The 13650-nt window shown below is 59.2% G+C and overlaps 1 protein-coding gene across 14 annotated transcripts in view; it reads right to left on the bottom strand.

Annotated features, from left to right (window-relative positions):
* The window catches only part of VAV2 (vav guanine nucleotide exchange factor 2), a 177980-nt gene that overhangs the window by 134489 nt on the left and 29841 nt on the right, over nt 1-13650 (bottom strand). For all 14 annotated transcript variants that reach the window (XM_073806767.1, XM_073806768.1, XM_073806770.1 and 11 more), the window contains exon 2: nt 3178-3294. In XM_073806767.1, the coding sequence (XP_073662868.1) occupies nt 3178-3294 (117 nt within the window). The remainder of the gene's footprint in view (nt 1-3177; nt 3295-13650) is intronic.

Raw genomic sequence — 13650 nt, 5'->3', positions numbered from 1 at the left:
ACACCTGGAAATTTCTAAGCCAGCCTAAGACTAACTAGCCAGCTATCCCATAAGGATCCTCTCTGCTCCTGAATCCTATGTAAGTGGAGGACACCCAGGCAAAAAGTGCAAAAGAAACCTTAAATCCCTGCCCCCACCCACCCCCATGAGAGAGCACAGCCACCCCCAAGCCCTTTCCCAACCAGGCAAGAATTGGCCGCAGTGTCACTCTCAACACGGGCTCCAGGCAATTCCGGTCGGCAGAGATTGGACTCGACCCTACTGATCGATCCTTCTGCCCGCGCCGGGCTGGTGGTGGCAGTCGGGGGACAGCAGAACAAGCATCACATCTTCACGGTCTGACATCACTGAGCGCCACCAGGCACATCTGGACTAGCCTGGGCGTCCCCACCGGATGGGGCTCCTGGAGGGCAAAAGGCGGATCTGGCCCGTGGGAACCTGGGCGAGTGTCTGCTGTCTCTGCGCTCAGAGCCAACTCTCACATGGTGACGGCCTTCCCAAGCCCATCCCAGGAAGTCACACCTGAGTGAGGGGCCTGACCTCCCCAGGCCTGCTCCCGTCCTGCAGTCTGGAGCCCCAGCTCTGCCTGCCCGTCCACAACTGCCGTGGGGCGGGGACGGTCCCCAAACGGGACCAGGGCAGGCAGCGGTGCAGCGGGGAGGAGCCGGGGTCTTGCTTACGTGCGTGCTTTCCAGGGGATCCTGTCCCCGGACGTCGGGGGGACGAGCCGAGCAAAGCAGGCTCTGGTCAGTGGCTCCCACATGGGGAGAAGCTCCTCTCGGCGCCCCAGCCTCTGCTGGCCCCACGTCAAACTCAGCTCGGGCTGCTGACCACGGGTTTACCGCGCTCAGAAAACTAGGCGGGGAAGGGGGAGAGCAGTACACGGATGCTCAGTCAGATGGACACAGGGAGGACGGTGGGAGGGCCAGGCTGGGCTCCGGAAGTCTGCGCGAATAAAACGATGCAGAGAAACTACGAGAGGGCAAGCTGCCACCAACCTGTGCTGGTCACCAAACCTGGGGGCGGCACCGCTGTTTAATGAGCACCTACTACGGACCGGGCACCAGGCAGAGGGCTCCCCGGCCCACGCGGTCCTTGGCAAACCGAGGTGGGTCACAGTCACTGCCAGTAAGTGGACCCAGGTTGTGAACCAGGTCTGTCGGAATCGACGTGAAGGGCAGGAACGGAACCAGGGCAGCCCTGCCCTTCCCAGAGCCTCGGGTCTCCCTGCAGGATGTGAGGCTGAGCCCAGGCCCCTCGGCTCCTGCGTTGCATTCCCGGCCCCCACAGCGTGACTCACAGTCGAGATCCCCTGCCCACTCCTGGCTTGCCCCGAGCGGCCCCTCTGCAGGCAGCTGGCACGCCCCGCCGAGGCCAAACCACCCCACCGGAACCACTGACGACCATAAGGGGTGCCCCCTTTCACAGTGTTCGGCCATGGTTGGCAGGTCACGTGACGAGAGTTGAATCCAAATTTCTGTACGTGTTACATGACTGCACTCGGCTCAAGTAAAGTCCTGAGCACCTACTGCAGGCCGGGCGCTCTGTGTGCCACAGCTGGCCAAGAAATGGGTTTGGCCAGGGCTGATCCTGTCTTTTCCTCTATGCAATTATTTTAAATACCAGTTGTGTGTATGAGTGTTTGTGTGTGTGTCCGTGTGTGTGTGTGTGTGTGTTCCAAAGGCCGTTCCCCAAAGTCCAGAGCCGCTGGCTTCTCCCCTGCCCAGGGCACTGCTGGTCACGAGGAGAAATAAGAACAGGTGAGAGGTTCTAAGCCATCTATAAAGCAAGACTGTGAAAACTGAGAAAAGCCCGCTTATGGGAAAGGACACCAGCACAGCTCCATGCAAGCTCCGAGCCCCAGCAGACATGCCCCCAGGCAGAGGGGAAGAAGGGGGCCTCAGAGTCCCGGGCAACTGCCCTACAGCCAGAGGGACTTGGGTGAGTCATTTAAGAGAGGAAGAGAAACCGCTAAGAGCTGGGTGCTGACACTAAGAGACAGGCTCTTGAACAGGTCCTGGAACCTCGTTTCTAGAGAATTTCAGAACTAAAGAAGAGGACCGTCAGGCCCAGGTGGCTTATGGGAAACTCCTAGTCATTGATGCTAATTTGACACTTTACAGCACTTCAAATAAGGGCTCTTCTTGGAACTGACTCCTCAGCATTTGCAAGTGCAAATACAAAACTCCCCTCGCGTTTCATAAATCAAGTATTCACAGAACTCGTCCGCAAACACCAGGTCCCTTACGATAACGGTCCTCAGATAAAGCAGGCAATAAATATCTCTGATATTTCCCATCAGCAGGTGGAAATGGCCCCGGGTAGTCCTGGGCCGGCAGCAGAGGGAGGGGCCCTCCAAGAGCACGCAGGAACTCAGGAACAGCTGGGCCACAGGGCGGCAAAGAGCCAGGCCTGATTCAAGCCCTCGGCCCCCGAGCCATCAACAAGGTATCACGTCCTGACCCCATCTTTTCAAATGAGGGACCTTGGAACTGTTGGCTTCCAGATGGAACGTGACACCCTGCTTTGACACTCTGAACACAGGCTCACCAGGAAGCCACAATGAGCCATACCCTCACCTGGCCTTTTGCACCTACCTGCCCGGCCTCAGGTTCCCCTCACCTGTGCCAGCAGGACTCCCAGACAGCTGCCAGGGACACTTTCTGAGAACACGGGGACACTTCCCGGGTTATCTGCCACGGACCTAGGGAATCACCTCCAGGGACCAGGGAGTTCAGATAATCCCACCCCCGCCTTGCCCGACACCTGCTCAGAGCCAGACGGCCCTGCTTGTTTCAGGATAACCTTGACGGCTCCCTTCTCGGAGCGCCACAGTAAAAGCGGTACCTGCATCACCTCAGCTGACCCACGGAGCCGGTGCCCTTTCTCCCACAAAGAATGGGAGACTCGGGGCAGGAAGTAAATGCTTAGGGTCGCTCAGCTAGAAAGGCAGGGCCAGGGCTGCATCCCCGGTACTGGCCTCGTCCAGGCCCGGCTTTCCCCCCATCCTCCTGGATTCAGGATGCCTGACTTCACCCTGAGCAGCCTGAGAGGCGGGAGGGGCCGTCCCGCTGCCCCAGCCCCCGATGCACCCCCTCCTGTTAGTAACACAGCCAGGCCTGCACCTGCCCACTGGGCTCTGTGCGGAGGGGCCCATCCCGGAAAGAGGCCACTCACCTTCCCAAAGTCTCGGACATCAAAGAGGTCGAAGGGGTCAAACAGCTCGCTGTTCCTGAGTCCAAATTTGTCGTGGCAGACTTTAAGGAAGGTGCGAATGTTCTTCAAACACAGGAACTAGAGGAGAGAAGGGAAAATTACTCAGCCTGCACGGTCTGTACGGGCAGTAACGCTAACAGCTGCAAACTCTGCCTCCGTGCGCCGACCTGGACCAGCGCTTCCCTGCTCGGAGAAGACAGCACGGCCATCCCACTGGCCCTGGCCATTCCTGGCCATCTGCCCCATGCCCCTGCCCAGGGATCCACACGTTTCAACTCCGACAATCACGGCTGGCACAAAATACGCTGCGTTTCAGTCAGCAGGCACAGAGCGGGCACTCACACAAGTGCACACTGCCTTCCCCACACAGACGCAGCCCCCGTTACTTTACACGTGACAAAGCCCTACAGCAGCCATGGGGACCCCTGGAGCAGCACGTGCCAGACAGGCAGGGGGCCACTGGGAGCACAAAGGCCAGCATCAAAATCCCAGATCAGGGGCTTCCCTGGTGGCGCAGCGGTTGAGAGTCCGCCTGCCGATGCGGGGGACGCGGGTTCGCGCCCCGGTCCAGGAAGATCCCACGTGCCGCGGAGTGGCTGGGCCCGTGAGCCGTGGCCGCTGAGGCTGCGCGTCCGGAGCCTGTGCTCCACAACAGGAGAGGCCACGACAGTGAGAGGCCCGCGTACCGCAAAAAAAAAAAAAAAAAATCCCAAATCAGCATCCACAGTACCTCCTCCACCCAGTAACCCAGAATCTGAGCTCCCAGCTTGCAGTGGGCTTGGCAACACAATCGGAGGCACGCGGTGAGGGGACTTGGGGGCAGCAGGCAAGGCGGCCTGGAGCGCAGACCTTGCAGTCACAGCGCCCTGGGTTCGAATCCTGTCCAATGACTCTGGCGGGACCAGGGGAGAGTGGCTTCGGCTCCTGAGGTCTGGTTCCCTAACAGGACGTGCCTGGCTGGCTTAACTATCCACCCTGACGGCACAGACTGGGCATCAGGTAGGTGGGAGCCATCAGCCCACCCAGTCCAGTTCGGCGTGGGCATCCACGAGGTGAGGACCACGGTGCACACAGCTGAACGCTAACCCAGGGTTCAGACCAGCTGTCCGCATGGTAACCACTCACTAAGGGCCCAACAGCTCAACTTCAAGAGACCTGCAGAGAGCCTGGACTCCTCACCGGAAATTCAGACGAACAGACTGACTTAGATGAAGGATGGGTCAGAATCAGAAGCTACGCAGGCTGAGAACGCCCACAGGGCACACGGCGCCCCAGCAGAGATGCGAATCTCCCCACCCAGCTGCACCCAGTGGGCATCACCCCCGGCTGGGGAGCACCCCCCTCATCGGGCCACTCCTGCCTCCTGGCTGGAGCTGGTCACTGTCAGAGAAGACCCTGGCTTACATGCTTGTAGTATATTAACTATTCTCTGTCTGTGTGTGTGGGTATCTGGGTGTGTGGATCTGGGTGTGTATCTCTCTGCATTTATCTTTGTGTATCAGGATGTATCTGTGTTTGTATTTCTGTATTTATCTGTGTGTATCTGTGTGTTTGTGTATATATGTGTGTGTATCTGTGTATCAGTGTGTATCTGTGTATCTGTGTATGTCTGTGTGTGTGTGTATTTTTTCTGAACACCTGAGAGTAAAATGCAGACGTGACCCCCTTCCCCCAAACATCTGAGTGTGTATTTCCTGAGAACAAGAACACCCCCTCCACAATCCCAGCACCAATGTCAAAATCAGGCAATTAACATAGGTCCCACGCTTTACCTCAACTAGAGACAGGACTCACATTTCTTCAATAGATAAAGATAAAGGACAATCAAAACGTCCTGATAGAAAAAAAAATATTCTGGCCCAGCATCCAATCTCGGCCCACACACGATTTTAGTCATCACGTCCCTTTTGTCTCCATGAACCTAGAAGAGCTCTCTCCAACAGAACTTTCTGGAAGGATGGAAATGTCCTGTGTGCACCGTCCAGTAGGGCAGCACCAGGCCCACGTGCCCGCTGAGCGCTTGAGATGTGGCCAGTCCAACTGAACAACTGCACTTTGTTTTAAAATAAATTTATTCATTATTTTTGGCTGCGTTGGGTCTTTGTCGCTGCGCGCAGGCTTTCTCTAGCTGCGGCAAGCAGGGGCTACTCTTCGTTGCGGTGCACGGGCCTCTCATTGCGGTGGCTTCTCTTGTTGCGGAGCATGGGCTCGCGGCGCATGGGCTCAGTAGTTGTGGCACGTGAGCTCAGTAGTTGTGGCTCGCGGGCTTAGGTGCTCCGCCGCACGTGGGATCTTCCCGGACCAGGGCTCAAACCCGTGTCCCCTGCATCGGCAGGCAGATTCTTAACCGCTGAGCCACCAGGGAAGCCCAACAACTGCACTTTTAATGTAACTGTATTCTAATGAATTTAAATTTAATAGCAAAACCGGCTACAGCTACTGGTTTGAACGTGTGGACCTAAAACACTCCAGTCTTTGTCTTCCTTGACCGGACATTTTTGAAGAAACACAAACACAAAAAGACAAATACTGTAGGATTTCCCTGACATGCGGGGACCTAGGATAAGTAAATCCATGGAGACAGAAAGAGGGCGGAGGCTGGGGAGTTAGTGTTTAATGGGGACAGAGTTTCACTTTGGGAAGATGAACAAGTTCTGCCTGTTACACAGCATTGTCAATGTACTCAATGCCACTGAATTGTACACTTAAAAATGGTTAAAAAGATAAATTTGTTTGTCTGTTATTGGTGTTAACCTGTTTTATTGTGAAGCATAACACACACAATGGATCCCCAGAAGAAGAGGGTAGATTTGTGGTTTTGGCCGCACCCCGCCCCGCGGCATGTGGGATCTTCGTTCCCCAACCAGGGATCGAACCCGCGCCCCCTGCATTGCAAGCGCGGCACCTTAACCACCGGACCGCCAGGGAAGGCCCAATGGTAAATTTTATGTCTTGTATATTTCACCACCATAAAAAATTTTAATTCACAAAACAGACCCACAGGGAGGAGGCCACGTGACGACGGAAGTGGAGACTAAGGTGATGCTCCCGGGAGCCCAGGACCCACCAGGAACTGGGAGGGGGGCTGGGACACACTCTTCCACCAAGACCCCAAGAGACAGCCCACCCTGCGGCCACCTGGATCGCAGATGCCCAGAACCGTGACTTCAGCTGTTTCAACCCACCCCCGCCCCCCACCCGGAGGAGGGGCCTGAACCAGAGCTGCGCCGGCCCCCTCAGCCCTGCAGCTCCAGACCCTCTTCCCGCCCGCCCTGCAGGCCCGGCTGCGGCGTCCAGCCGGCTCCAGCCTTTTCTGCACCACTTGTCTCTGATTTCCACTAAGCCTCTATTTTAATTCCTCCTCGGCCTCCCAGTTTTAGAGTTAATTACACAGCTCCTAACCATAATGGCAGCCGGCAAGGCCAGGCTTCCCTTGGGGGCTCAGGCGGGGCAGGCGACCCGTGGGCACAGTGTCTGCCCAGCCTGGCCCCACCCCCAATGTGGCCACTCGGGCCCCTCACCTTCCAGAACCGCTCCCTGTGTGGTCTGGGCCCACCCCAGGCTGGCACAGACAGGCTCGGACCGCAGGGCAAGGGGCACGGCAGGACTGGGAGAAAGCACCCGGGCCGGCAGCGGTCCACGGGTGCCTGTGCGCCTGGCGCCGCGCTGCAGCCTCTGCCCTCCCTCCAGGAATTCACCCCATTTCACAGGTAAGGTAACTGACGTCCAGGCAGCGGAGAACTTTGGCTCCAGATTAGAAGGTGGCCAAGCCAAGAGTTGAACCCACGTGTGCTTCCAGAGCGGTGACGGCCCTTTGAGAGGATGGGGCCTACCTCCAGTATGCCCTGAGGCCTGGGTCCCCCTTGTCCGGTGTGCTTACCAACAGCATCCCTTTCACTCCCATACGTGGCCCCGTTTGAATAAGGGATGTGGTCACCGTCTCCCTCATTGTACAATTAGGGGAAGTGAGGCCCAGAGACTCACCTCCTCCAGTCCCCTCCTTCCCCTCCACCCCTGGGCTGGGAGGGTGTGTCGTTGGAGCCTGGCCGATCAGAGCCATGTGGTCCCTCACTCCCAGCAGAATCGGCTTCTGATTCTGGGACAGAGACTCCTGAGGGGTGAGGGTGAGGGGACCAGGGCTGAAGCGGCTGCAGGCACGTCTCAGCCACAGGCTGGGTGACAGTGGGCGGGGGCAGCGGCCAGCGTGAAGCCAGAAGTTGCCCACCCTTGTCTTGTGGCCAGAGAAGGCCTGACAGCCGGCCGTGTCCCTGTGGCTTCAGGGGTAAGTGGCATTCTTCTGTCTCCTCGGCTGGCGGGGCCCTCTGGCCACAGTAAGGGTCTGTCCCGGGAAACCTGGCCCCTTGACAAGTGGCCCAGACCGGAGGCAGCGCCGTTGTATTGGTTGAGGGCATCCTGTGGGGCGAGGGCTCCCCCAGCCCCAGAGACGGGGCTGGTGGCGGGGGGAGGTCCAAGCAATCCCTCATTGAGGCTTGGCCACTGTGCCGAGAGGCGGGACCGCCTATGTCCTCTAGTCCCAGGCCCTTTTCAGCCTCCTCCGACCTGATCAGGCTGAAATCAGATTAGCGTGAGGGCACAGGCTCCACGGGCCGCCGCCCACCTCCCCAGGCACAGCCGGACAGGACAGCCCAGGCCTGCTGTTCACTGTCACCTGTCACTTAGCTGTTCCCAGGCCCCAGCGCGGGGATCCTGGATGTGATAGGCAGAGCAGGGTCCTGAGAGCCAGGGGCCGTGTCTGAGCCTCGTGGCCCCCATGCACCCTCGAGGGGCGGGGGCGGGGGGGGGGCTTCCTGGCCAGGCTCAAGCGGCTCCACTACGGCCTCCTAGTGGTCAACCCACTGATCATGGAGACACCGCCAGGGACAGCCCCACCCTGTGGAGGAGAAACAGAGGCCCTTCCCCACTGGGCGGGCAGCCTTCAGGCCACGAGGGCCCCTCCTGTTACACCCCCGCCCAGGCTTGCTGTCCCCCAGGCAGTACTGGGACAGGGCCCCCAGAGCTCACGTCCACTGCTCACACACCTCAGCACCGAGAGGCTGGTGCAAAAGGGGGAACTGAGGCACAGGGTGCTGAAGCCACTTGCGTGAGGTCACATGGCAGCAGGGAGCCCGGGATTTGTGGTTTGAATGCAGGTGGCCAGGGAACCGCCCACAGGGCGAGGGAGGGAGGTAACAACGGCTGCGTGCAGTCCTGCTCCAGTGACAAACCTACTACCGCCTGCGACGGCCCCCTGAGCTGTGCACCCCATTCCACAGATGGACAAAGTGAGGCTCAGGGCAGCTAGACCATGGGTGGGTCCAAGTTACTGCCAGAAACAGTGCGGCTGGGATGATGACCACAGGCCCCTGCCTGAAGGGGGGAGGGGAAGCCCTGTCAAAGCCCAGGATAAGGGAAAGGGGCGGGGTCTGTGTGTTCAAGGCCTGGCTGGCTGCCCTGCCCCTTGGAGCCCCCAGGGAGCTGTGTTGGGCCATGAGGGAGGCGCCCAGCCCCGGATACTGGGCTCTGTGGGATGTGACTCACCCCTCTGTGCATACCTGGCTCCTGGTTCCAACCCCCCTCCCCCACCGTGTGTGCCTGGCAAGTCTCACTGCTACAGTGAGGGGCTAGACTGGGGTCCGGGGATCCCAGGCATCTCACACTGGCTCGTAAGAATCTCCAAAGCTCCCATGTAGCAAGGGTTTCCATGGCACCAGGCTCTGGGCTAAGAGATGGGCTGCTCACAGCATCCCAGAGTCATTACAGCGATTCCTAATTCACTGACGAAGAAACTGAGGTCCCAAGAGGTTCCCTAGCCTGCCCAAGGTCACTAGCAAGGACGTGACAGAGCTGGGAACAGATCTGGGTCCGTTTAACCTCCAAGGCCAGACTCTTCATAGTTTATAGGTTTCTGAGCAGGGAGTCAATAAGATTTTTTTTAAAAAAGAAAATAATACTTGCAGGAAAATTAAGTCTGGCCGGGGTGATGGGGAGACACTGAATGAAGGTAGGAGCCCAGCCTTTGGACCTGACAGGCAGGCTCCACACACAGAAATCGTGGCTCACGAATCGGCCAGTGGGTGGGGGAATTTGGAGGGACTGCTGCACACACAGGAACCGGCCAGCACGCCCCAATTCATTGTTTACTGAGACCTTCTGCTTTCAGGTCTGCATTCGATCCGTCCCTACGATGGACTTTCACTTTGAGCCCTAGCTTGCAGGTGTGGAAACCAAGGTTCAGAGATTTGGCAAAAGGAGGGGTGACCTCTCCTGGTGCCCTCTTGCCTCTCACAGGGCTTGTCCCAGGGGAAGAAGTCCCTTTGGCTGCCCCCAGGCTAAGTCAGGAGGCCAGCAGCCTTCAGCTCCCAGAAGTGATTGGGGCCCACATCCCTGCCAACATTCCTCCCCTCCGCACCCCCCCCCCCCCGCACGTGGTCCCCGACACGCAAAGCTCCTCTGGGCACTCTGGCTGGCATCCTCAGCCCACCCACTCCACCACACAGTCCCACCACCCCCAGGGTCTCCAGGGCAGGGCAGGAAGGCACAGACGCACATTCCAGCCCAGACCCTGGCCTGGCTGCTGGGCTGTGCCTGCTCCAACTCAACGGCCCTATCTTCTCCCGCCTCAGTTTCCCCATCTGTAAAATGGGGAAGCCCTGCCCACTGACTCCTACAATGCTGGGCCCCTCACTCAAGAAAACTGCTTTACGAAGGGACAGTTGACACTGGGACCTCCCAAAGTCCCTGTGCCCAGAGCTTCCCTGGGCCATCATGCCCTGCAAGGGGGGAGGTGGGGTCTGGCCCCGACGGCCCCTCCAGGGCCCTGTGATCTGCACTCCCTCCTGGACACAGTCAGCCGGAACTGAGGAGTGGCCGCACCCCAGACGGAGCTGGCCCTTCGTCCACACCTCTGCCGGCCTCTAAGCTTACCAGCCTAACTCCTCAAAGCTGATGCTCAGGGGCCAGGGGAGGAACCAAGGCCTCCAGGACATGACGTGTCTGAGGCTCTCTGCTCACGGCCACAGCAGCGGGACAACAGCGAGTTGAAGAGCATCCTCCCGGCACCCCCCAGCCGTAAGACAGACCCCTGGACCCCCGGAGAGGGACCCGGGCATGCCAGCTACCCAGGTATCTCAAGAACGGGAGCTTTGTTTGAAAACCCCTGCATCTTTCTGCAAGGCGGGGGTCTCCACATCTGAAGTTCACGCTCTACAACACAGGCGCCAAAAAGTGCCCACGGACAGCACTGAGTTTCTTGAAATATTTCAACAAGCGGCACTAAAACTGCACGTCACGATGACAAGTCGCTTTGCTGCAGCTAGAGCGATGCTGACCCCCCGCCCCCGCCCGGAGCCGAGCTGCTGAGCCTGACGGGCGGCTGACGACGAGGTCTCTGATCAATAAAAAATGGGAAAAGGAATTAATTTCTTGTTTTATTTATGCCACGTTCATTCCAAAAAACATCTTAAATGACTTCATTACTATCTAATAGAAGCAGCTTACTGGAACGGATCTTTGAAATTTGGGGCCCTTGGGGTGAATAAACAGGGGACCTGGAGGTGACAAGCTGGCCAGATATTCCATGGGGGGTCGGGGCCAAGACCCTCTTCTCCCCCTGGGTCCCAAATACCCTGGGCAATGACCCACAGCCAGGGTTCAATGTCTAGTGAATGAATGAACAGATGACCGCCTACAGAGCATTGACTGACATCTCTGAAATGGCCCCGCTTTTCCCCCAAGCAGCAGGGATTCCATGATGGCTTTACAGGCATCTGGGGCCCCTGGACGGCTGCAGCTGCAGGGTGGGAGCCCTCCCTTTCAGAAGCATCTCTTCCAAAAATAAAGGGACAGGTGGAATTTGGGGTTGGCCATGACCACTCACTCCCGCACCCATCAGTACCATCCTCGGGCCTCTGTGCACCAGCCAGGTAGGGTCCACCAATTGCTAAGCCCAATGACACCCCCGGCAGGGAGGGATCACTTACCACCCATCTTACAGAGAAGGAACCAGGCTTGGGAGGTCGGGATCTGGGATTGGAATCAGTCCTTCCAACTCCACAGCCCCAGTTCCCACACCGTCGGGGGCCGAGCCTCCGTGACCGCCCCCAACACTGAATCCAGGGGGAGAGGCCGGTGCACCTCCAGCTCACCCGCTGCTCCAGGCAGGGAACGCACAGGCCCAGCCAGGCATTTACTGAGGAGCGTCAGGGACTCGATTATGTCTGGACAATTTAACAGGAGCACTTCCTCCACTCAGGCCATTTCCTCAGCTGCAGACGCACCAGGAGACAGGGGCTCACGTGGGCGCCAGCAGGCTGACGGATGAACCCCAGCGGCCTCTGTGCAGGGCCCGCTGCAGGGAGCGGAGGGGGTTTTCTTTGTGCACCGAGGTCCTCCAGGGGCTGGCTTCGCCCCACATCACAGGCAGGCCACGTGCGATGGCGGCGTCAGGCCCACCGCTGTGCCCGCCCCTCGCCGTCGCGTCGAGTGGCTTACCCCACAGCCGCTAGATTTTTGTCCAGAAAGGACCGAGTCACCCGTCTGGCTTGAAGTCTAACACTCATTGGTGCTGAAACATCATCGGATGGAATTCTACTTTCTCCAGTAACAGATCATCCCTCAGCTGCTGGGCCTGTGCCGGGTGCTCCACAGAGCTCTTTTTTTTTTTTTTTTTGCGGTACGCGGGCCTCTCCCGTTGCGGAGCACAGGCTCCAGATGCGCAGGCTCAGCGGCCATGGCTCACGGGCCCAGCCGCTCCGCGGCATGTGGGATCTTCCCGGACCGGGGCACGAACCCGTGTCCCCTGCATCGGCAGGCAGACTCTCAACCCCTGCGCCACCAGGGAAGCCCTCCACGGAGCTCTGTATGTCCACGGTCTGCACATTCCTCTACCCGACTCACGAGCTATCACGCGTGCCCGTTTCATGGCTTGGGGTCCGCCCGGTTCAACCCCCAGCGAGGGGAGGGCCAGCTCTGACCCTTGTGGTCTGGTCCAGCCTGGGCCACGAAGCAAGACACCTCCCACAAGGGACCCCCCCCCCCCGCCCCCCGCAAAGCCATGGGCAGGGGAAGCCCCTCTGGGAACGACATCGGAGGAGGATGGGGCCAACCCGCTGCGGTGACAACAGCTGCACTGATCTCCGTGAGCTGGTGCCTCTCTGCCTGATCCCAGCTTTCCTGGGAGGAAGGGGCTCCCCAGTGATGCTGGCCCCTCTCCTTCCCCGGGACATTACCCTCCCGCCGTGACCATGTGATTCAAAACGCAGTCTGCCTCCTAGGTGCTGGAAGAGGGGGTGCCCCTAAGGCAGACCCCAAGTCCGGCCTCAGCAAGCTTCCTGACCCCTGAGCCCGGCCCCTTCTCCCGCGAGAATGCCCTGACCCATTTCCAGCGCCCTCTGGCCACTTCCGGGAGCAATGGGCGTGGGCCTTGGCCTCCCACCCGGCCACTCCCTTCCCCCTTTGGCCCATGAGAAGGCGGATGCTGCACACACAACGCGACACCTGGCACCTCTGGGGCTCCCGGCCCTGCTGTGCTCAGTCAGCCCGCTCCCTCCGCACAGCCTTCCACCGTGGGTCCCAGCTGCGTGGGGGGTCCTGCTCACCACGCCCCGGAGGGGGGCTTCCAGTGAAATGGGGAGGGGCTCAGCTGAGCCACGGGAAGCAGGTTCTGAAAGGTTAGGAGGTCAAGCTCCAGCCGGAGGGAGACGCACTGGCAGTCAGGCTGGACCAAGCTGGTGACAGATGCAAAGCCACCACCCCCCACCCTGATCTCGGAGCACGTCCTCATCAACACTTGAGGGGAAACTCACCAGGAAAACCCATCCTGGAAAAACACTAGGTTGGAAGTCTGAGCAGAAGAGGAGGGGCGGGGGTAGCTGGGGAGCTCATCCTCAACTCTGTCCATAGTCAGCAGACACTTAACAGGCACCTACTGTGCGCCAGGCCCTGCCGCAAGCCCCGGGCTCAGGGAACACACAGGAGTGCAGCGAGAACTCCTCTGAGCCCTCGGCTGCCCAAGGAAAGAATAATCTGTGACTTCCTCCCGATACCTGGATGGAAACTGTTCCCAGCAATCCTCAAAAGATCCGCTGCTCCAGCTAAGGCCTGTTTGAGCCGGGGGGGGGGGGGGGGGGGGGGGGGGGGGGGCGGGGAGGATAAAACGTAGCCCGCCTTATCAAGACTTCAAGGTCAGGGTCAAAGCAAAGGTTTTCTACAAAGCCGGCAGGAAATTGCTTTTCTAGTGTTTCTATGTGCGACCATCTTCGCTTGAGCCAGAGGGTTCAATCCCGCTCTCTTGCTGCTCCAGTCCTCCAGGCGGGCACGGCTAGGAGAGATTAGCTCGGCCGCTGCCTGACACAGTGCCCCCTACCACCACCCCAGCACCCTCCTGCGGCCCCGAGCCAGGCCGTTAACGCTGGCCCACAAGCCCTGTGAAATCAC

Source organism: Tursiops truncatus, chromosome 6 (assembly GCF_011762595.2).
Source record: "Tursiops truncatus isolate mTurTru1 chromosome 6, mTurTru1.mat.Y, whole genome shotgun sequence".
NCBI classification, from domain to species: Eukaryota; Metazoa; Chordata; class Mammalia; order Artiodactyla; family Delphinidae; genus Tursiops; species Tursiops truncatus.
This window is presented reverse-complemented; position numbering and strand designations above follow the sequence as displayed.